General features: G+C 52.4%; 1 protein-coding gene across 3 annotated transcripts in view; it reads right to left on the minus strand.

The window, feature by feature from the left end:
- Nucleotides 1-21,449, minus strand: part of LOC100120387 (probable JmjC domain-containing histone demethylation protein 2C) — a 204,800-nt gene that overhangs the window by 123,922 nt on the left and 59,429 nt on the right. For all 3 annotated transcript variants that reach the window (XM_008213583.4, XM_008213582.4, XM_008213581.4), the window contains exon 7: nt 7,230-7,329. In XM_008213583.4, coding sequence (XP_008211805.1) covers nt 7,230-7,329 — 100 coding nt within the window. The remainder of the gene's footprint in view (nt 1-7,229; nt 7,330-21,449) is intronic.

Consider the following 21,449-nt stretch of genomic DNA (forward strand, 5'->3'; position numbering starts at 1 on the left):
TTGATTGCGTTTGGCTCGATTCGTATTCATGGCGGAAAATATTATCAGCGTGGGATATTTTCGACTGCCGAATAATGAAACGGAAGAATTAATTCGAAAAACTTCATTCGCGTGCGCGCGTTTTCCAAATGGCCAACAAAAAAAAACAGGACAAAAGCTTTTGCCAGCGCGTTGTAATTCGCGTTTCCGCGCGAGCTATAAAACACGAGCCGAATATGAGCGCTCGTCGGCTGATTCATGCGAGCACCGGGCGAACTTGGCGTTTGATTTCTGCTTCCCACGTTTTTGTTTCGTTTGCATCAATATAACACCGCTAGAGGTCGGTTATTCTTTTTGCCAGAATTTATTCCGGGAGCGAAATCGAGCGAGAAGCTGGGTTATTTATACGCCGTTTTGGGTTTCGGGAGCTGGTGATGGATTTTTTTTTTTCTGATGGCTGACTCCGATGAGTGACGACGTGCGGTGGATGGATGGCGTCGAGGAATATTCTTTTGAATACACGCAGCCGACCTCGTCGTTGGTGAGAATAATTGATGTCGGAGAGGTATTCGGATATCAAACGATTATTTACGGAGTATAAGTAAGCATTTCTAAAAGAGAAAAAGTCAGGGCTTTTGCGGTTCGCAAGTCAACTCGATCTCGCGCGGAGACGAGGATAAGCAATTTCCGCGCGGACTTAAAGCAAGGCGAGAAAAGTGAAGTCGACACGCGCAGCTACAGCCAGAAATCAAGATTTTTCTCTCTCGAGGCTGCAGACGTCAAAGACACAAGATTGGGAGCGCGCGATATCGACGCCACCTCGCCCCTCCGCAAAAACACTCGAGGAGAAAGAGAGAGAAAAGCCGAGAGCCGCGAATCCTGAGACAAACTTTCCCGCTCGACGACGGGCTGGCTGCCGCGCGCTCCATCGATCTTGCCTTTGTCTCGGCTGTCCGCGGACTTCTAAAAAGGTCACAAACTCCAGCTCGGCGTGTGTACGTACCAAGGGGAAAAAGAAGCGACACGAGCCGATCGCTGGCATCTTATTGGATGGATTCGAAAAGGCGACGACGACCGGGGCTGAATTATTCGGAGAGAGACGAATCCTCGCCGGGGATGATGATCATCGTATTATACGTGCTCTATATTCTCGACCGATGCGCGTCGAAGTGGCTAGCAAGGCGATTACGCAAGCTCGACTGAAGCTCAAGTTTGATCGCACAGGTCGTACAATATTGTAGCACATAGACGTCAAAAGCAATATCAGGAAGTCCAATAGCAAAAACTTTCCTCCCGCAGCGCGGGCTAAACATCGTCGAGTTTAAAGTTCCGCGCGGAGCAAAACACACGTTACAGCCGGCGCGGCTGGTAATTTGGAACACAAATGTCGTGAGCGCGCTCGTATAGTTATAACGCTCGTGACCCCGAAGCGCCCGACAAAAGAGACTCAACTCTCTCTCTCTCCCTCCTTGTTTCGCCGAACTTTCCGCACTAATGTACGAAGTTCGCCGCCGCCCGCCGACTCAGCTATACACACCCGCTCACATACAGCGCTGCATACTCGACGATGGAAGAGCTTGCGCGCGCCGCCCGGCAAAGACACCGCACGCGAACCTCTCCACTTTCTCAAGTTTTTCGTACTTCCGTGCGCGCGCGCGCCTCGAGAGAAAGAGCTCGGCGCGACCTTCTTTCTTTTTCTTTCCACTCGGCTTGCAGACTGATAACTTGCCAGCGCCTCCGCTAGCTGCATTCGCTAGGGGGCGCCGCTGAGGGGGCAGACGATTTAGTGGGTCGAACGGCTGCGGCGGCGGCGGCGGCGTCTTAATTAAAACTTGACTCGACGACTTTGCTCTTTCTTCTTCTTCTTCTTCTTCTTCTTCTTCTTCTTCTTCTTCTTATTCTGGTTCAAGGAGAGATGTTTTTCCACTTGATTGATGAGGAAACGCTCGCGAGATGTAATAACGAGGATGTTCGAGTTTTTGCTTCCGGTCGCAATAGGTATGTCAAAGCACTGTCGAGTGGACGAATGCGGGCGACACTCGTACTATACGGCAGCAGGAAAAAAATCAGATTTCGAGGCTACGAGCATTCGACTCGTCCCGAAGCAAAATAAATCCCCTCGAATATATAGCCGATCAGAAAAACAGAGCGACTGTTTAATTATACGCCCCGAAATAGGCGAAAGAACGGCCAAACAAAAATAGCCCGTCAAAATCGCGAGAGATTTCCCGGATCCGCAGACGAGCATAAATAAACAAAAGGCTCGGGTGAGAAAGAGAGAGAGGCTCGTTTCGCGAAGTAATTTAAGATGCCCGGGTCCGTAACCTCTCTCGCGCGGCGGCTCGAAGTCCAAGTCGCACGCGGAAGCCGGGCTTCGAGCCAGAGATCATTCGCCGGCACATGCCAAAAATCGAATGGGGCGGCCGTCGTCACCTTTGTTTGAGCTGCCGCGCCGCGACGTGGAAATGCGTGAATAATGGAAGGCGCCGGCTGTTGTGTCCAGGCTGTGTGCATGGATGTCCCATAGACGCCGACGAGAAGTCGGAAGGGAATTTTCGAGACGAGTTCGCGTGCGGTACGGCTGCGAGGCTGTTATTTCAGAATCAGTGCCCATAAAGCGCACTACAGTTGTTGAATCTATTGCACGCTCGAACGAAGAAGAGCATGGAGGTACGTCGCGCGCATTCAAAACGCTGCGGAGATTCGCGAGGATCGCCGTCAAACTGCCTTCGAACACGAGGGCGATGCACCTGTTCGCGAGTCCCCGTGAAAAAAAAGGAAACCGGCCGCATCCATCGCATTATAAACCCATTACCATAGTTCCACAGAGGCAAACAATGTTGACCTCGCGCGGTGCAGCAAGCGGGAAGAAGCCACGGCGCGGCAGCGAAATTAGCAAAAACAACTTCCGGGAAAACGGAGCGCGTCGAAAGAGCCAATTTCATCGGACGTAAAGCTGAAAGTAAAGCCGGCGGCTGTATGTATGCGTGTAGGTGTACACGAGGCAGACGCTCTCGCGAGCGTATACCGTTAAAGGCTTCTGTCCGCGCGACCATAAAGGGACACGAGTAACGAGCAGCTGTTGCCGTGCGCCGAAGCGGCTTGCGCACTGTGCACTTAGCATAGTTGCGAGCTCGAGTCTGGGCTAGCATGCGAGCCGACGACGACGATTACGGGATGACTCGAGGGATTTCGGCAGTCTTGACGAATTTCTCGCGGTAAACTGGATGGTAATTGCAGATGTACTCCCAGCTATGCTTTTTGAGCTTCCCCGAGTGAGCCAAGTCGTTCCCAATCTTGCAGTAAGTATCTACATCCTATATCTAGGTGGAAACACGCCCACGCACGCGTCTGCGCTCTACATAACGCGTTTACATAAGACGCCGGCTGCTGCAGCGGTATATCGAGGCCGCCGTAGAGGAAATTCGCGGATTAATAGAGGAAGAGCCGCGGGCTCAAAGTTTAGTGAACCGGGAGCCGCGATTGCGCTCCGACATTCGTCGGTAAGAGATTGGATGCTTGTGTTCTGTTGGAGTAAGACGCCGAGAGGGAGTCTGTCGGTACGCGGCTCGGAATAGAAAGTCTGCTTTCGAGTGTCGAGAGGCAACAGTGGAGATCTCAAAACAATCGAGAACACGGCATACGCAAGCTCGGACTCGTTGCGGATCTGTGCTTCCAGCTAAACCCGCCGTCCGTACATTGGACGAGCGGGGCGGTACACCCGCTTTGTCTTGCGCGATGGCAATTAGCGGGGAAAGCTAATCGCAAGCTTTTCTCGTTATGTTGCGGATTTTGTTCCCTTGGTCCGAACTCTATTCCAGCCGAGTGTCTCGAGCCGCGTTATAATTCGCCCCCATTCTCAGTAAAGCCTCGACTAATCGCCTCTCAGCCGAAAACAGCGACGCAAAAAGATTACCCGCGCGCGCCCTCTCATCCGTCAGCCAATCATAAAAACGTAAAAACACACGCCGAGAGAGAGAGAGAGAGAGAGAGAGAGAGAGAGAGAGAGAGAGAGAGAGAGAGAGAGATACACGCTCGCAACGACGGCAAATTCCACAAAGTGACGCGCAAAGTCGGGGGGAAGGGGGCAAAAAAGCAGTAGGCCGCGTCGAGTATGTACGACTGGCTGACACGCTACAGAGGCTGCAGCGCCAAAAGCCAGTCGTATTTCCAGCGTCGACGACGCGCGAGCGAAGGAGGAGAGCCAGCCGTTTATTTCGCGCGACACGAATATAAACGAGGCTGCGGGAAAAGCGAGAAACGTATCGGCGAGTCCGACGGATCTTTCCACTTCAAAGCGCGAGCGACGAGCAGAAGTTTTAGGGGAGAGGAGGGGGCACACGCATACGCGAGCTTTATTGGACAGCTTAACGAGACGCGAAAGCTCATTTTTAACGAATGACTAATATATGCAGAGCGAGAGAATAGCGCTCGCGGCTCGTTCTTTTGCCGCAGCTAGAGCATCCGAAATTTATTACGTCGCCGGGAGCGAGAGTTATCGGACGCGGAGCGCGCCTATTAGCGCGAATTAAGTTGCCGGTAATTCTGCGCCGCGATTAGAGAGTTGAACGTGCCACCCAGCTCCGCTGTGGGAACCTGCGGGCTATTCTCGAGAAGCGCGGAAGGCGTTCGTTATTGCTTGAGCGGGCTAAATCGGGCCCTGCAGAAATTCGGATTCGATTAATAAGCGAACTGACTTCCGCGTCGAATATCTCGCGCCTTTTCGTATTATTACGACCCGATAAGACAGTCGCGCGCTGGAACGACATTAGCATTCTCGCCACAGATATCGCGACTCAATTAGCCAATCTCAATATACGGCAAGTATCTCGAAAAACAAATCGAGATCGCCCACTTTCAGCGTTGTACAAGCCTAATTTCAGCCAGAGTTCTTTTGTTTTACGATATATCGTTCATTTCAATAAGGTGGTTTCAGGGTTAATCGATTATAAATCAGAGCCGTGTGTATGCCGTTCGGAGCCTATAGATGAGATAGACGCTGGACCATTCTACGAAAATAAAGGCGCAGGTGAGTGATCGATAAGCCGCGCGAGTGAAAGTCCGATGTTTATGTAAAATTGATATGCTAATTTAACGAGCTCGTTATACTATCACACACTCACGCGCGCAGATTTTTTTTACTATTAATAACGCAACGCGCGTGAATTAGCGGGCAGAGCCTTTATTCTTAGACGTCGAAACGACGGAGTGGGAGAGTCGTTCCGCGTAAAGCCGAAGTAGCAAAGAAACGAGCGCGTGGAGACTGCATAGAAGGCCGATTACCTCGTTCGGAACCTCCGCAAAGCGAAAAGCGAAGAGGAGAGGGAGGGAGAGAGAGAAGTCGGAAGGCGAGTCAGCAACACCGTCTCCAACAGGACTCTCGAGTTACTGCCTCGAGCCTGACTCAGCTCTTCTCCTTCTCTCTTTCTCTCTCTCTCTCTCTCTCTCTCTCTCTCTCTCGCTATATATATATATATATATATATATATATATATCTGTTTTCTCGAGTCTCTGGGTCTTGTTCCTTTTTTGCTGGTCCCTTTCTCGGCGAGACCCAGTAGAAAAAGGCGAGGAGCAGCCGGCCGCAGCAGCAGATGAAAGAGCCTCGGACTGAGAATGAAAAAGGAGGATGGCGTGGAAACGAACAAAGTGAGCTTGGGGACCGCGCGGCGTTTAGGTACTTGACGAATATTGGAATCGATCTCTAAACCAGTCACTCCGCCGATTAATTGCTTCGCGTAAAAAAACAGCTGCCAAGGTGAGATCAGCGTCGATTTCACTTTCTAAGCTCGGAACCTCGTCGCCAACTGCACCATCCACTTCCCGAGTAGAAAAGGAGCAGAGCAAACGCACACAAGTTCTTGCGCCGCGCCGCAGCCGGCGAAGGAGGAAGAGAAAGAGGAGAAGGTGTCCGAAGAAGGCCGAGGAAAAAGGAAGAGGATCCGTACTCTCGCGAGGCTTTTGTTTGTCGACCGGTTTCTCTCTCTCTCTCTCTCTCTCTCTCTCTCTCTCTCTCTCTCTCTCTCTCTCTCCCTCAATTCCTCGAACGCCATTTTATTCCCTGCCTTAGTCGTCGTCGTCGTCGTCGTGGTCGTGTTGTCCGCATCCTTTTCTCTCCGCAGGCTCCTCACGTTTTTGCTCTTGTTTCGCGTCTTCCACCTTCACTATACGGAGGCGCTGTATCGGCCTTACAGGATAAGTTACTAAGTGGTCGCGGCTCGGCCGGCTACACGTCTAATAAGCGTCTCGCGCCGCTACGCGGAGTAGCTGTTCGCGCGCGGCGAGTCGAAAGTTTAGCAGCTTTAAAATTAGAAAAACCGCAATATAAGGTACAAAGGTCTGCGAGCGGACTGCTCGGAGTAATCCCGATGAACCAGGTGTAAAGCGGCAATCGAGAAAATAAGAGATCCCCCTTTCCTCGTCGATCCGACGGTCTCGCCGCTCGGCAAAGCCAGCGCGCGCGACGTAAAAGAGCTGCCCGAGAAAAATTGGATTTCCGGCTTGTAGCCGAGGCGCGCAGAAGGGAGGGGAATTCATCTCGGGCCACCAGGTCAGGCGAGTTCAAGGAAGTGGCGCACTGGCGCTTCCGCTGTTGTTTCATTCATGAATTAGAGCAGCTCTTACTTGGCCGATTTCGGAGCACGCGAAAATTGCATTCGTCGGAGCCGCATACGTCTCCCACACTTCTTCCACGCCTACGGACAACAACTGCGAGAGACGTCGATTGGCGCGGTAAATTCGAATTCGAATTCGACAATCAAAAGAATCCCGCAGCAATCTCTTAGCGTATATAGCTGCTCAGTACGGTTACGTGTACTACGTGTACGCGCGCGCGCGCGCTCGAGCGACGCGGCGGTTCATTAACCGGAGCGACCTCGCGTCGATTTCCCGCCTCCTACTCCTCCTCCGTTCGTGCGCTGCTGCGCGCGTGTCTGTAGAGTTGGCGCCTCCGCTCCGACCTTTCGGCCACTGCCGCCGCGAGTCTCACTGTCTCTGTGTCTGCAAAGTGTGTGTGTATGTGTGTGTGAGTGTGTGTGCGCGCGCGCGAGTCGTCGATTAGCGCGCGAGCGCAAAAGGACGCTAATAATGCACGAGCTGCTGCTGGGTTAGTAATGCGACGAGAGACGGCCGGGCGCGACGTCCGACGTGTATTCTCATATATTATACTCGGATGAGGGGAGCGGCTGACTTTTTTACCGCTAATGACGATGTCTTGAAATCTGGTAATATAATATTATATCTGTACGAACCTTTTTCTATCTGCTGGGACACGAGGCTGTGCGACCTCAGCGTCGTCTGCAGCTGGGCTGCGCTGCCTGGACGACCTCTGGATCTTCTTCCTATCCTCGGCTGCAACAGAAAAATTCCGAAATGTTAGAAAACCCGACTCTTTCGACTCGATATCGTATGTTAATCAACACGGCCGCAACTCGCTGAACTGATATTGAGCGCCTACGAGAGATCAAGCTTTTAATTTCCAGCGCCCCAATTAAACTGTTAAAATTAAACCGAGCGATTCAGCCCTCACAGCCATCAGCGGAGCTCCGCAGTCAATTACATAATCAAACGCGCAATTTAACCGTAAAGCCAACAGCGTTTCGTGTATAGGTACTAGCCTGCGATATTGATTATAATTATCAACGTTGCTCGACGCAAATCTCGTGCGCCGCAATTACTGGAAAACAAAACGACAATCGAGATTTGTATATTATACATTGACGCGTTCGCCCTCGAGCGCTAACCTTTCTGGCAACAACAAACGATGCCTACGCCTATATATATATATTCGGGGCACTCGATAAACGAAAACGAGCCGCGCAGAGAAAATACGCCAAAGAGCGAGGGAGTCGAAGTGTCGAGTGCACGGCTGCGCCAGTGGCTTTTGTTGAAACGTGTGCATTCATTACGGCGCCGGCAGATACGAGCGCGCGACTCGAATATAAACCTCTCGGTTATACGCGTTATAATATCCGCTCAGCTTCTCTCCTGCTCTTGAATTTTCGTCCTTTTCTCATGCTTTCGGGACAAATGTCGCGGAATAATTCACGGAAAGCACCGGGACTGTCCGAGCAGTTCCGAGAAAGATTCCTCGCGAGTCTCACCGCGAAATTGCGGCGAGGACTGCGAAACGAGAATCTATACAAGGGGAAAGGGAACAAAAAGAAGTCCAGCCGCTGCACGACGTCATTACGGAAGTTCGGACGCAAGACTTTGGAGTAGTTTTATAAGCGCCAGCCCGAGTTATTCCACACCGAAAGTTTAATGTTACGATCCCTTTCATACAATTAGGAACTTTAGCACTTGGCGCAACTTTCGCGGAACTCGTTTGTTTTCCGAAGAAAACGGCGAAATCTGTTAGTTTATCCGCATAGAAGCCGAGACAGGATTGCCTTCGAGCGAGTTGCAAATCAGTTTTAATGAAAAAAAAAAAGGAAAATAACTCGCCCTCCCCTCACTCTCCCCCTCTCGCTCTAATCAGAACGGCTTTTTCTTCGTCGATGCTGAAATCCACTTTACGCTTCCTCAGGACCTTTCCTCTCAACTCCGCAAAAGGAGCGACCGACTGGTTTTCTCGACTGCTCCTCCGCGTAATCCGCTGTAAAGCTGTCCCTCCCCCGGCGCGGCAGAGATGAAATCTATCCAGCATCCCACTCGATTCGAGTAAAAAGGGAAGCAGAAATATTCGTAATCCAATAGACACCGCTCGACTTAGTCCCGTCGTAGTCGACGCTTTTATCAGACGGGAAAAACGCGAACGGTTTTGTTTGGGAGAGTTTTCGGTCGGGCGAACCCTCGCGCTGTCGTCAACATCAGCGCAGCTTATAACAATCTCGGACTAATTATATCGAAGCCTCGTCGGCATTGTCGTCGCGCTCGGGGCTCTGGCCAAAACAAGGAGTCGCCCGATTGAATGAACGAATTACGCGTCGGTCTCTCGGTTTATTATAATTTCGGTCAACGGCTTCTTCCCCTCCCCCCTCCCCGACGGAGGGAACAAAAGAAGTTGATAAGTCGAGAAGCTGGAGACGCCGCTCGTCGCGTATTTGCCTCCGAAGATTCCATTTAAAGTCGAGGGCGCGCCCAGGGGACGGGGGATTCCTCTGCTCTGAAATTAATTCGCCGGCTCTTCTTTCGTTCCATTTCCCCAACTCGCCCCCGGACCCGTTGTTTTTTCCTCCTCTCCGAGTGTTTACTCCGAGCTTGATGCTTGTCTCCGCGAGCCTTTCAATTTTTTCCCCCGGATTAGGAACGAATTTATAACCCGGTCGAGCACAATGGTGCAGATTCAGCTTTCCGAATTAATTAAATCCCTCGAAGTTATAAGGCTTCGCGCCGCGGCTCGATTCGAACGGAAGCGTCGTAACTTCTCCGCCGGTTTCATTAGACTCGATTACTCCGCGGCGAGAGCGCGCGCGCAAAGGAGGAAAAAAAACACGTTCACCCAGTCTGGCGATTCCGATAACTCACGCGCCACCCTTTTTTCGCTCACTCGGCGTTTCATAACCGCCCCGCTATACTCCCGACGGCCATTTTGACCAAGAAGAATCCGCGGAGCTCGCGCGAGCGCGCGCGTGTGTTTTATTGCAAATTGAGGTTAAAGCTGCTGGCGCGCGGCCAGGGTATTCGCCCGGGCGCATTCCCCGCATTATGCGAGAGTACATAGCCGGGGGGGGGGGGGGGGGGGGCTGTGCGCGCCGGGGCAAAAGGAATCGATCTGACCCGGGAGTGTGATCCACGACTGATCTTCAGTTTCTCAGCTGAATCGCCGGGATTATTTCGATCCGCGGACCATGCGACACTTTTCGCTTCGTTTAAAGTGTGAAAGACTTTACACGGGAGCGCCATAATCCGCAGTGGCAGGCTGCGAGGCCATACGCGCACAGCACACATCTGCATCGCGCTCGCTCGAGAGTTGCTCTCCCGAGTTGCGATATTAGCGGTAAAATACCAGAGAGAGAGAGAGAGAGAGAGAGAGAGAGAGAGAGAGAGAGAGAGAGAGAGTCGTGGAACGTTTACACGCGCAGCTTCGCGTTAATGCACTAACGAGAAATCATCAGCGAGAAAGTTTGCGAGAGAGAGAGAGAGAGAGAGAGAGAGGGAGGGAGAGCAGCGAGTTTGCGTCGATTCAGAGGAGCTTTCCGAGGCTGCTGGAAAGGTCGTGTTGTACTTTGTGTGATACGGGCAAGTTGGGAGGAAAATTGAAAACGATGAGAGAATCCTGCAATTGCGGACGCATAGCGAGCGAGTCTCAGACGCGGAGCTCGAATTCGCTCTCGCGAGAGCGCGTGTTTGCACATTGTCGGAGCGAAGCAAAGTTCGATATAAAAAATTCCTGCACTCCCACAGAGCTATCGAATCTCGATCTATGCGCGTCATTAGTCTTCGGATCGTTAATTCAGGGATTCGAATTTCAGTTATTTACGTCGCATATCAGCGTGTCTACATTTCGTTAATCCAAATTGATGACGCCGGCGTTTACGCTCCAACACAACGATGTATAGGGGAGTTCGATTCGATGACAAGAGTCGGTCGAAAAGTGCGCGAAATCCTCCCGCGCTTTCTCCGTCCGTCGAACTCGTAAAAAGCGCTTTTACAAGCGCTGGACGAATATGTATATACACACACAGCCTGTGTATACATGGGCGAAGCTATAAATTCGCGATCGATCCTCGCGGGTTATCCGGACTTCAGCAGCCCAGCGAGAATTCATTTACCGCCCCCCCCCCCCTCCCTCGTCGCTCTTTTACTTTTTGCGCTCGCTTCATTTCCCTGCGCGCTGCATTGTTTGCGCCCGGCCGGTTCTCGGTTTCCTTTATCGCGCTCTCTCCTTCGTCTTCTTCGTCCCGGCCTTCGTGCGCGTGTAATCTGAAATTATACATTCTTTTTCAGGCGAGCCGCGCCACGCCGGCTTGTTTTTATTAGCGGTCGTTTCGATCCCTTTTTTCGGACACGATGTCGCTTATTCGCCCCTCGACGACAACGAGCGTGCTGCATATCTTCGTGCCCGTGTGTGTGTCGTGCTTGCTTTTGCGACGATTTCTCGGCTTTAATTTCGTACTCGACGACGATATGTATTGATCCAGTATCGCTCATCAACGGGTGCAAAGTTGAGGTTTACGAGAAAAACACGATCGATATCCTACCGTCCGGCTTGATTGAAGCAGTCCTAGAGTAGGGAAAAAACAACACTCCCAGAGTAGCAGAGTTCGCCTGCAACAACAAACAGCGGCGGACTGCATATAACGCCGGGAGCAAACAAAAATTTGCAATTTCAAATTACGCACATGGAACGGCTTCCGCGGTCTTTCGAGCTTCTGTTTATCCCTCTGATCCCAGTGGCGAGCGTTTCGCGTGTTTTCCGCTCGACTATTTGCGCTGCGCGACGAGATCGCGCCAATTTGCCTAACAGCCTATGTAGCCGTAACGAAGTAAGCTTTCTCTGAGGGGAGTCCGAGCCACCCTTGAACTGGCGCAAGACGAGCTTTGAGAGCACAAACACAACAGAGAGGGAGAGGGAGAGGGAGAGAGACAACGACGATGATTAATTGGAGGCATCGCGAGGACCTGCGCGAATCGACGAAAGTAGAAAAATCCAGGCGTGGCAAGGCGAAGCGTCCTCTTCACCTTCCAGAGAAAATAGAACACCGCTTTTGCACATTCATGGGCTCAATAATGCATCGTGTGCTTGATCAGATTGGAAGCGTCGTCGAGCAAGGGTATCTCCCGCAGAGGATTCGGTTCACCAAACGCTCGCTCCGCGATCGAACTCCGCCGCCATAACTGAGGTGTCTACACGCAAACAAGCTCGAAAGCTCTGCTGGTGGCGGCAGCGGGTCGTTAATGAATTAGGGATAAACCGCTGTAATTAAACAGGATCGACGCCTCGCGTCTGCTCGAGTGATCTGCATTATTCAGAGGACGCCGAGGAGAAACGTCGGCGCGGGGCTTTCGTTGCAACGCGCGCAGCTTTTTTATTCATTCGCCAGAAGAGTTTCGGTAATCACGCGCCGACTTTTGAGCGACCTTGAGAGAGAGAGAGAGAGAGAGAGAGAGAGAGAGAGAGAGAGAGAGAGAGAGAGAGAGAGAGCGGCTCGTCGAGTTTAATTCCTGATATAGTAACGTCGAAGTATTGACTTGGCGAGCCCCGGGTATACCAGACAATTTCGCGGAGAGAGCTCCGCCGAGAGCAGCGCGCGCGCGCGCGCAATCCGCAGAAATATATGTGAATATGAAAGGAGCGTCCCCTTACTCGGCTCGGCTGCAAATCGATGCGGCGTGTAGTCGGAGAGAGGATGCGCGCAGGTCACAGCCGTCGATTATCCAGCATGGGCTGCCTCTCGGTATTTTTTTTGCTCCTCCAACTCCGCCCCTCCGCGTCTGCACTAAGCGAACGGCGAGAGAACCGGAGTAACAGATAAACAGCACCACTTTTAATTCTCTCGCTGCGCGAGCTGCCACTACTTTAATATATATCACACAACTCTTCGGCCAGTTTTTCTATAGCCTCTCGCTGGCCGAGGGAGCAGTCGGGGACGCCGAGGCTCAAAGCCGGCTGGGGCTGAAAGAATTCATAAACACAGGGCTGTCGTCGCGCGGAACCAGAGGCCCGAGGTATCGCGGAGCGACAGATGAGCTCTCGATCGGAAGAGAAAGAGAAACCGTGTGCATCCGCGATTCCTCGGGGGGAGAGGCAAGAAGAACAAGGAGAGCGAATCGATGGCGCCGCGGGCTCTGGGACGCGAGCGGAAGTGACGTGTCGCTGCTGCTTTTCCCCTCCTCCTCCTCCTCTTAGGAGCAGCTCGTCCGCCTCATCCTCGCCGCAGACCAGAGCCGAGCGGCCGCGCGATCCTTGGCTCCACACAACGCACACAGCGGCTTCTCTCCCTCTACTTCTACGTGTATTATGCACACAGCGAGACACTCGTAGGACAGTAGAGTCGCACCTTCGGCAGAATTTCGATGCTCAGTCCGTCGCTCCGAGTCGCGCACACACACGCACACGCACAGAGTAGCTTGACTTGGCTGCTGAGGGGCTACCTCCTGAGGGACGACTCTTCGCAGGAAAATTTTTCCTCTCTTTTTGCCAGTCTCGCGGCGCGCGGACGCACAGGCGACGACGAGATGCGCGCCGGCTGCAGTGCTGCCGTCTACTGGCGGTGGCGGCGCGGAGGCCAGCCCGGCTCGCTGCTGCTTCTCTCTGCCACACCGGCGAGTCATCCCCACGCCTGCCCCCGCGGCTGCGGCGGCGCGAGCGATTCCCCGGCGAGGAGAGAAAGAGCGAGAGAGTTTGTACGAATTTTACACCGGTGTGCGTGCGTGGGTGGCGCGCCTGCTACTGCTGGATATGGGGTCTTTGGCTCGGCGCGCGGAGAGAGCTGGATGACGCGGAGATGTGTGCCGAGGAGTACTTTTTCTTCTCGACAATTCTGCGCGCTGTGGCGAATCGCGCGCGAGTATCTTCGAGTGCTTTCGATGCGGTATTTTTCAGCTCCCACGCGTTTCCTCTTGAATTTCGCCTGGCTCGCCAACGAAACTGAAGCAAAGCCCACTCGATACCCCCTCTGCAACAGTAAACTCTTGGCTGCGGCCGATGCGGCTCCTATTGACACGGGAGTCACGCGCATCATCGCTTTCCGCGCGATGACGACCGCACATGCCCCTCTCGAGTTTTTCAGCGAGATACGAGACTTGTGGAGAGGACAATCTACGTCTCGTGCGCGCGCGCGTCTAACCCACTCCGGGCATTATCTACTTCTCTCGTAAATCCCGCGGGAAATCCTCTTAGCAGACGGGCCGAACCCTCGGCAACATTCAATCGAACTTTATATATCTGCGATCGATGTCTGCGATGGATGTTATTCAGTCTCAAGGTCGCGCGCGTTTGGCGAAAAATTCAATCTCATCTCGAGGGGTACCAAATGTGTCAAATAGAAGGATTTCGCATTAGGCAGGCACATTCGTATCAATCCTCTGTACTGCGCGAACGCCCTTGACGTCGTCCCGCAGGTGCATCAGCGAGCAAACATCGAGCAATCGCAATCGGTCCCCCCCCCCCCTACACGCACGTATATACCCACTCTCTCTCTCTCTCTCGCTCTCAAGAGAACATCAGGGACGCGCGGTGCTCGTCGATAAATTTAATAAGGCCGAGCAGCTGCCGGCGAGAACGGAATTGGAGCACGTACGCGCGCGCGCGCGCGAATCGATCCTCATCCTCTCTTGCTCGTCTCTTGCTGAAGAACTTGGAAGAGAGAGAAAGAGGGAGATAGGGCATAAAGGGGTCGGAAACAATGGGGACGGGACAGCGTGCTACGTCAGCCTTGCAGAGTTAAGCCGGACTCGGCTCTGCAACGTCTTCGCTACAGTGAGAATCGAAGAGCATTTTTGAGAACGTCGTCACTGCGTCGAAATGCTATAGCTGTATAATAACTTTGGCTATGCGCAGTCGAGCAGCGTTAAGTCATCGAGCGCGAATTGTACATACGTACACATGAAGCAGCGTCGGAGCAACAGCCGGACGGCGAAACTTTATCGGCAAACGACAAAACCACTCGCAGAGGGGGAGAGAGAGAGAGAGAGAGAGAGAGACGCCGACGACTAGAAGTTCAGCTGCGGAAACTTCCTCCCAGCCGCGAACAGCTGTGTGCACGTGCTCTCCCTACGTGCACGCGCGGGTGTGTGTGTGTGTGCGTGTATGTGTATATATATATATATCTTCCTTTCCATCGCTGCTTTGATTTCGCTCGCGGAATTTCGTCGATCGGAATCCAATGGATGCGCGACGGGAAACTCGATTTTCTATACCCTCGGTTTATTCGACGAGCTCTCGGCGCGTATATAACCTTGTTTGCTCGCGTTCCGCAGGACTAGTCGCGTTGCTCTCTCGCGCGGAGCGATCTCTTCGAGCCAATCGCTCGATCGGATCGAATTTATACCAGATAACAGCGTGCATAATCACAGCGGACTCGTTTGCTACAAATTCCATGCTCCATACGCTCGAGCCCCGGATTACGCTCTTTCTCTCTTCAAAGCGAGTGGGCCGAGCACACTCGTAAATAATTCAATGCGACATTAGGACACGAAACGCTGTACGTATGTAACGCGCAGTCCAATCCAATTAGTCGCGGCTTACTTCCCGTTCGGCGGCGAAACAGGCCGCGTTCCGATGAAAAAATTCTCATAAATGACTGAAGAAGACCAGCCTAGACAAATCATCTTAAATGCGGACAGAGGACACGTATGAATCGTCGCTTCGGCGTGCGAGGAGGAATTAATTATTGCCGCGCTCGGCGGGCGCGATAAGGGTCGAGAAAGGTCAAGAGAGAGATGGAGACAGTGGGGGAAATGCAGAGCGTCAACCTCGATTTCCCATCTCCCGAGAGAGAGAGAGAGTGAGAGAGAGAGAGAGGGGGTGGGAGAGGAGGGGGCGGCCCGATTTCCGGGTAGACGCGCCGAGGGGCTTTCCATTCGCGCCAGCGCGACCTCCACCCCTCGCGCCGCCACAGGCGGACGATGACCTCTCCAGCGACCCGCTGCCGCTACACAACGCCGCCTACTCCTCTTGAAATCCCTCTCGCGTATACATACGGATGCGCGCGAACGCCCACGCTCACGCGTGTCTGTCTGCGTGTACGGATGGTTAGACGCCTCGGCGCTGCTGCTACACACCGAATGCTCCTTTCAGCTGGAATTTTTTCTTTCGAGGATTAATGATCGTTTCAGGGCTCTAATTCGCGATCCGCGCCTCTCCGTCATAACATCTTCTCTCTCGCCGAGTGCAGGAAAAAAACGCCCTCGTCATTTTGCCGGAAAGGTCAGTGGTGCGTGTGCAGCGGAAGCGTCATCGCGCGAAAAGACCAACCGTTGACACAATTCCAGCGCCGCAACACGTCGTTTCGAAACGAAACGCAGTACACCCTCGTCAGCAAATAAACGCTACACATGAGGGATATATATATATATATATATATATATATATATATATAGAGAGAGAGAGAGAGAGAGAGAGAGATAGAGAGAGAGAGAGAGAGAGAGTGAGCTGCGACGCACACAAAAGCTTTTCTGCGGCTTCGTCGATGCATCGACGCCGTGTGCCCGCTGCCGGTGTACATCAATTCCAGCTGCGGCAGCTCGAGCTATTTCATCCCATTTACAAGGCCGAGCCTCGACCCTCCGCCGTCCACATCCCTCGCAACTGCCCCCACCCGTCAGGATTCCAGCCCGACTGCAGCGCAGAAAGAGGGGGGGGGGGAGGAGGAGGCGAGTCCGTGCTGCGAATTCCTCGGAAATTCTTTTTTCCCTCTCGCTCACCTGGAAATGCGCGTCGAGGGGAGTGGCTGCCGCCGCTGTGGGGTTCAACCTGCTCCTCTAATTATTATCGGCGGGCACGCGCTCGGCGGTTATCGATTTCGAGGTCGGCCTTCTCTCGCCAGGATTCCCGTGTGTATAGCTCGTTTGTTTCGCTCACTCGGCTTGCCCGCTGTGTGCGCGATTACACTCGTGGCGCGTCGCTATTGTTGCCGCTGCCGTTGCCTTTGACGCGGGCCTCTCGAGACAGAACTGCTCTCGGTGGTCAGATATCTCATGCTCTCGGCGAAAGTCGATCGAAGAAACGCTGGCATGCATCATCTCGTGCGCCCGCACTCGCATTTCGCGCCGAAGGGGAGCTATTAGAGATCGGCGATGTAAACGCACGCGAGCAGGCACAGCCGCAAGGGTCGGTCCATGGGAGAAAAGGGGTTGCGCGCGCGCGTCAGCGACACAGCCGGAAGATAAGAGAGGGAGAGCGAGCGAAGGAGGAAAATTGACGAGGGCGCGACGGTTCAGGCCGGAGATAAGCGAGACTTTCGGGAGATTAAGATATTTTCTTATTTATCGCGCGAGTGTGTGGCGGTACAGTAACGGAGGCGTTATGCAAATATTAATTGCGTACCAAATTGGCTCTGGCGCAACGGAGCGATAAACTTTGCCGAACAATTTCGACGATTGTTGCCGATGATAAGGTTCGAGAGAACGAGATTAATTTCGTCACGCGCGTTCGCTACTGCGTTCATTATCGTATGCGATCGATGGCGTCTGCGAATTTCTCGTCCGTTACAAAATACACGAGGAAAAAGAACGGGTCAAAGAGAAGTCGCGAGGAGCGAGAGTGATTAAAAGTTTCATACCGAGTCGACGGTTTAAAAACTTCCATCCAGTTCGGAAGTCTCCGCTACTCGAGCTGCATTGTAAAGACACTTATTGAATCTCGCTGAAAAAAGTTGGCCAGCCCTTGGCAGGGAGTCAAGTGCCGTTAGGCATACTGCTCTCGCGAAAGTTTTGAACGAGGCGCGGCGATGTAAACACGTCGATGAATCCGAAACGACGCCGGTCACTCGTAACGCGATTACGCAGCTGCCGAAAAATGCGCGGACGGCCCCGTCGATTCGATGCCAGCTCCGAGGTGGAAGGCGGTCAATGTCCCCGGCAGCGGAGCGGAGTCCGTCAACCCTCGACGTGTTCCCCTACCCTGTAGCGATTCGGAGAGGGGCATCAGAGGCAGAGAGACAGAGCCATACATCGCAGCCTGTGTGTGGGTGGAAAAAGACTTGAAAATTGAAAGGCAGAACATCGCGCATCGGGGGCGAAGCTGCATAGCGGCGCGGAAGGTTCGTCGGGGGTACGGCCGTGTCGAGGGTGGCGCGCGCGAAGCGAGCTTTGGTAGCTGTATTGATTCTCGGGGCTTGCGCGCGAGCACAGAGCAGTCGCCCTAGCAGCCGGCGAGACACACCCCCGGCCACGTTGGCCGGGTTAACGCGGGGAACTGCACTTGCCATCCCTCTGTGGCAGCAGCAACAGCAGCAGCAGCAGCAACTCTCACTGACACGCTGGCTGATGCCTATGGTGGGGCTGGCAATCTCGCTGCGTGTTTCTCTGTGTGTCGGAGGCCGCCCAGACACGCACACCCTCGTCGCTCCCTCTCTCGGCTTTCGGTTTCTCCCCGCATCCCCGACTCTATCTCCGCTGCTGGTTGCAGATTCTCTCTCATACTCGAGTACTTGCTCCCGCGCGCTGTTTCGGTTTGTCGTCTTTCCGATGTTTACGCTCTCTCTCGCCTCTCTGTCGCCGCGACACTCCACTCCTGTGTGTGCGTGTGTGTGTGTGTGTGTGTGTGTGTGTGTGTGTGTGTGTTTTACTTCTCAGCTCGCGACGAATTTTTCAACGGGGGCGATTAAACAAAGAGCCACCCCCAACTGGACGGGAAAACGCAATAAACTGCGCTCGTTAATAACCCCGAATGAGGCTGCGAATCCCTCCGGAATCCTCCGCGCCATCGATCTCCATCTCGCGAGGAAGTCAACGGGAGAGAAGATCCTCCCTTCGCCTGGCTCGCCGGATTAGGGATTTTCGGCGCTGCGCACTTAAGACTTTAATGCGCCGCCGCGATTTGTTAAAGCGCCGGTTAATTTGCAAAATTCCGGGGGCCGAGTCCGTTAACGGCGCGCACAGCGAGCAAAGTCGTTTTCTCCGTCGCGGATTAAGATCTCGCGAGTCGTCTCGAACGATCAGTCGGATTATCAAAAGGAAACGAGTGTAACGCGGAGGCAAAAAGCACGCGGGTAGATCTCTTCGCCGATATCCCGGAATAATTCGCGGTGATGAAGCGGAAGAACAGAGAGAGAGAGAGAGAGCGAGAAGCTAACCAAGTTCCATAACAGACTAGTATAGTTTCGGGTTAAACTCTCGGGAAACTTTCCCAAACTCGCGTATAAGCTCAGAGCCGCCGTTCGAAACTCCGGAGCCAAGTTCGAAGAGAGCGAGCGGCGTTTCGAGTCGCGAGAGCTCAAAGCGCCGGGAGAGACTGCGCGCAAGTGCATGCATGCATGTGTCCGAGATGCGACGACGACGATAAGGGACATTGTCTGCGGATTTATCAATGGCTTTCGCGTGCCGACTTGTTTCTCGAGGTTGCTTTGATTCGCTTTAAAAATTCGCTTTTACGCCGTGTAATTTCGCCTCGAAAATTCTTAATGTTCGGTTTGATCGGAGCTAAATAAATGCGCTGTGTACAGAAGCAATGTTTGTCGAACGCTCGGCGCGCAAACATTCAACGTATTTACTCCGATCTCAACGAGCTTATTCAGTGGAAAGGTACGCTCGAAAAAAAAATTAAGGATATTATAATCTTCGTAGCCGCTGCTGCTCGAAAACGCTGTTATAGAAAAAGAGTACGAAGAACAGGCGAAAATAAGGGAAAGAACCGCGGTAAATCACGCGAGAGCTATACGGCGTCGTCGAAAAATTCCGAGAGCGCGTCTCGATAAATCATCTTTTTCCCCGAGCTTTCGCGAGCGGAAAAGCGCGCCGAAGCGGCCTCGATATTTTCCCGGGCTTATCCTCGAAAACGTCGAAGTGTGAGAAGAGAAATCGCTTTCTCTCGTGACCTTAGCCAATAGGCGAGATTATTATGCTCGCCTGCCTTTTTTCCCCCTCATTCCTCTCGGACTTGCGTATTATTCTTGTTTATCCGCGCTTGATGAGATTCTCCCTCCGCGACGGCGTTGCAGCCCTTTTTTCCCCGATTAATTACGCGCGCTATATTAAATATCTTCGGCGAAACGAGCCGACTGGTGTTGCGCGATTTTTCTTCCTCGTGGTATACGTCAATTGGTTATACAAGCGGAGAAACAAGCTAATTTGACGGCGTATTGAGAGAGAGAGAGAGAGAGAGAGAGAGAGAGAGAGAGAGAGAGAGAGAGAGAGAAATGACTTTCTCTCACGACAGCTCTCCACAGTCAATCTCCAGATCCTTCTTATTTTCCTGCTGTACCTCATCCTTTGGATCCTGTCTCGGATACATCAAGAATATGAATGCGATCCAATGTAATCCGAAGCGTACTTACGTCAGACTTCGTTTTGTTCTCGCGAACTTGTACGGTCTTGGCTCGATTCGCTTTGCTAAATCAGTTATTCGAAATAAGCGCTGACTAGGCTTTCCTCGAATGTAAACGGTATTCTGTAAACACCGGCCTTTAATCGTTAGCTACCGGTAGCGTGCATCAGCGTTGAGCGTTGTTTGCACGAAAACGTTATTGTTATCATGTATAAACAAGTGTACACACAGGTGTATACTAAACTTTGATATTGCGTAACGTTATGCACCGTTTGTGTTTATGCAACAAGACCGAGAAATCGTTGGTAAAAAGTATATGTACGGGCAATTTCGCCCAACGAATTTCCGAGTTTCGCGCGAATTCATCGACGAAGTCCGATGCTACCCGAAACTCCAAAATGTTGTTGCGCGCAGAAATTCTACGGCCTCGCTAATGTATAACGTTGTGCTATAATATAGACGATAATTAAAGGCAAATAATAAACCAGGAATACATGAGCGAAGCGATTTCGCGCGAATTTCGAAATTAATTTCCATCCCAAAAGGGCGCTTCCCAAAACAATTCGCAGCCGCTTTTAATAATAACGAGAATTAAGAGTATCCGCAGCAACGATTCGCGGTATTTTTATCGGCAGCCAAATTCGCCTCTCCCATTATTCTCTATGAAGTATTTTTGGTTGAATGGCGATACTTTATTGAGCATCGAGGCTCCTATACTGCGATCGAATTTAAAAGGCTGAAACAGTAGCCACGAGCACGAAATCGCGTTATAAAAACGCTGTGAACAATTTACTCGCGGCATGAGGCAATATTTCCACCCTTTTCACGCTTCGAAGGCCCTTCGAGATATTTTCATTCCGCAGTTCTTGCGGATCCATAGAGTGAAATACTACCATCATCTCCACACATCAAGGGTCCAGGCAACTCTGGACAAAAGCGTCCCCTTCCCGCCGATAACGCGATTTATTTGAAAAAAAAGCACAGAGCATCAGTAGCCCACAAAGGCACTTCGTCAGCGTCATTACGCATTCACGAATCCGCGCGCGGAAGGAAAAAATATAACCGGAAGTCGCTCGTTCGGGGTTAGCAACGGAATACATTTCCAGAAAGAGACCGTGTATACAGTAGTGCAGAAGGGGAGGAGGCGTCGGCCTGCGCGCAACTTCGTATATATTGATTGTCGCATTAAAGGGAAGCTCTCGTTCGAAGCGTCGCTGCCGCGGCCTTGTCCGCGAGATCGACGAGCTTTTCTCCGACGCCGTACGCGAGTCGTCGTTTTTTCTCGATGGGCTTTTTGCTGGTTTTAGTTAACTATAGATGGCGAGAGGCTATATTACCTGCCGAGTGCTAGGTACAGTCTTTTTCTTTGGCATTTTCAACGGTGCGGGTAATTACGAGCCCGAGTTTTTTTTACTCTTTCTCTACTGGGGCTTTTAAATGGTTTCCAAGTTGATTGCTGTAAAAGCTGCTCTACGCGAAATGATCGCCCGGAGCGGGTGAGAAAACTTGGAGCCGCGTATATCTAGTCATCAATAGCAACCTCTTCAGGCACGGCGGACATTTTTCAAACCATATATTCGAGAGCGAAGGCGGAAAG

The sequence above is a fragment of the Nasonia vitripennis genome, chromosome 4, assembly GCF_009193385.2.
Source record: "Nasonia vitripennis strain AsymCx chromosome 4, Nvit_psr_1.1, whole genome shotgun sequence".
NCBI lineage: Eukaryota > Metazoa > Arthropoda > Insecta > Hymenoptera > Pteromalidae > Nasonia > Nasonia vitripennis.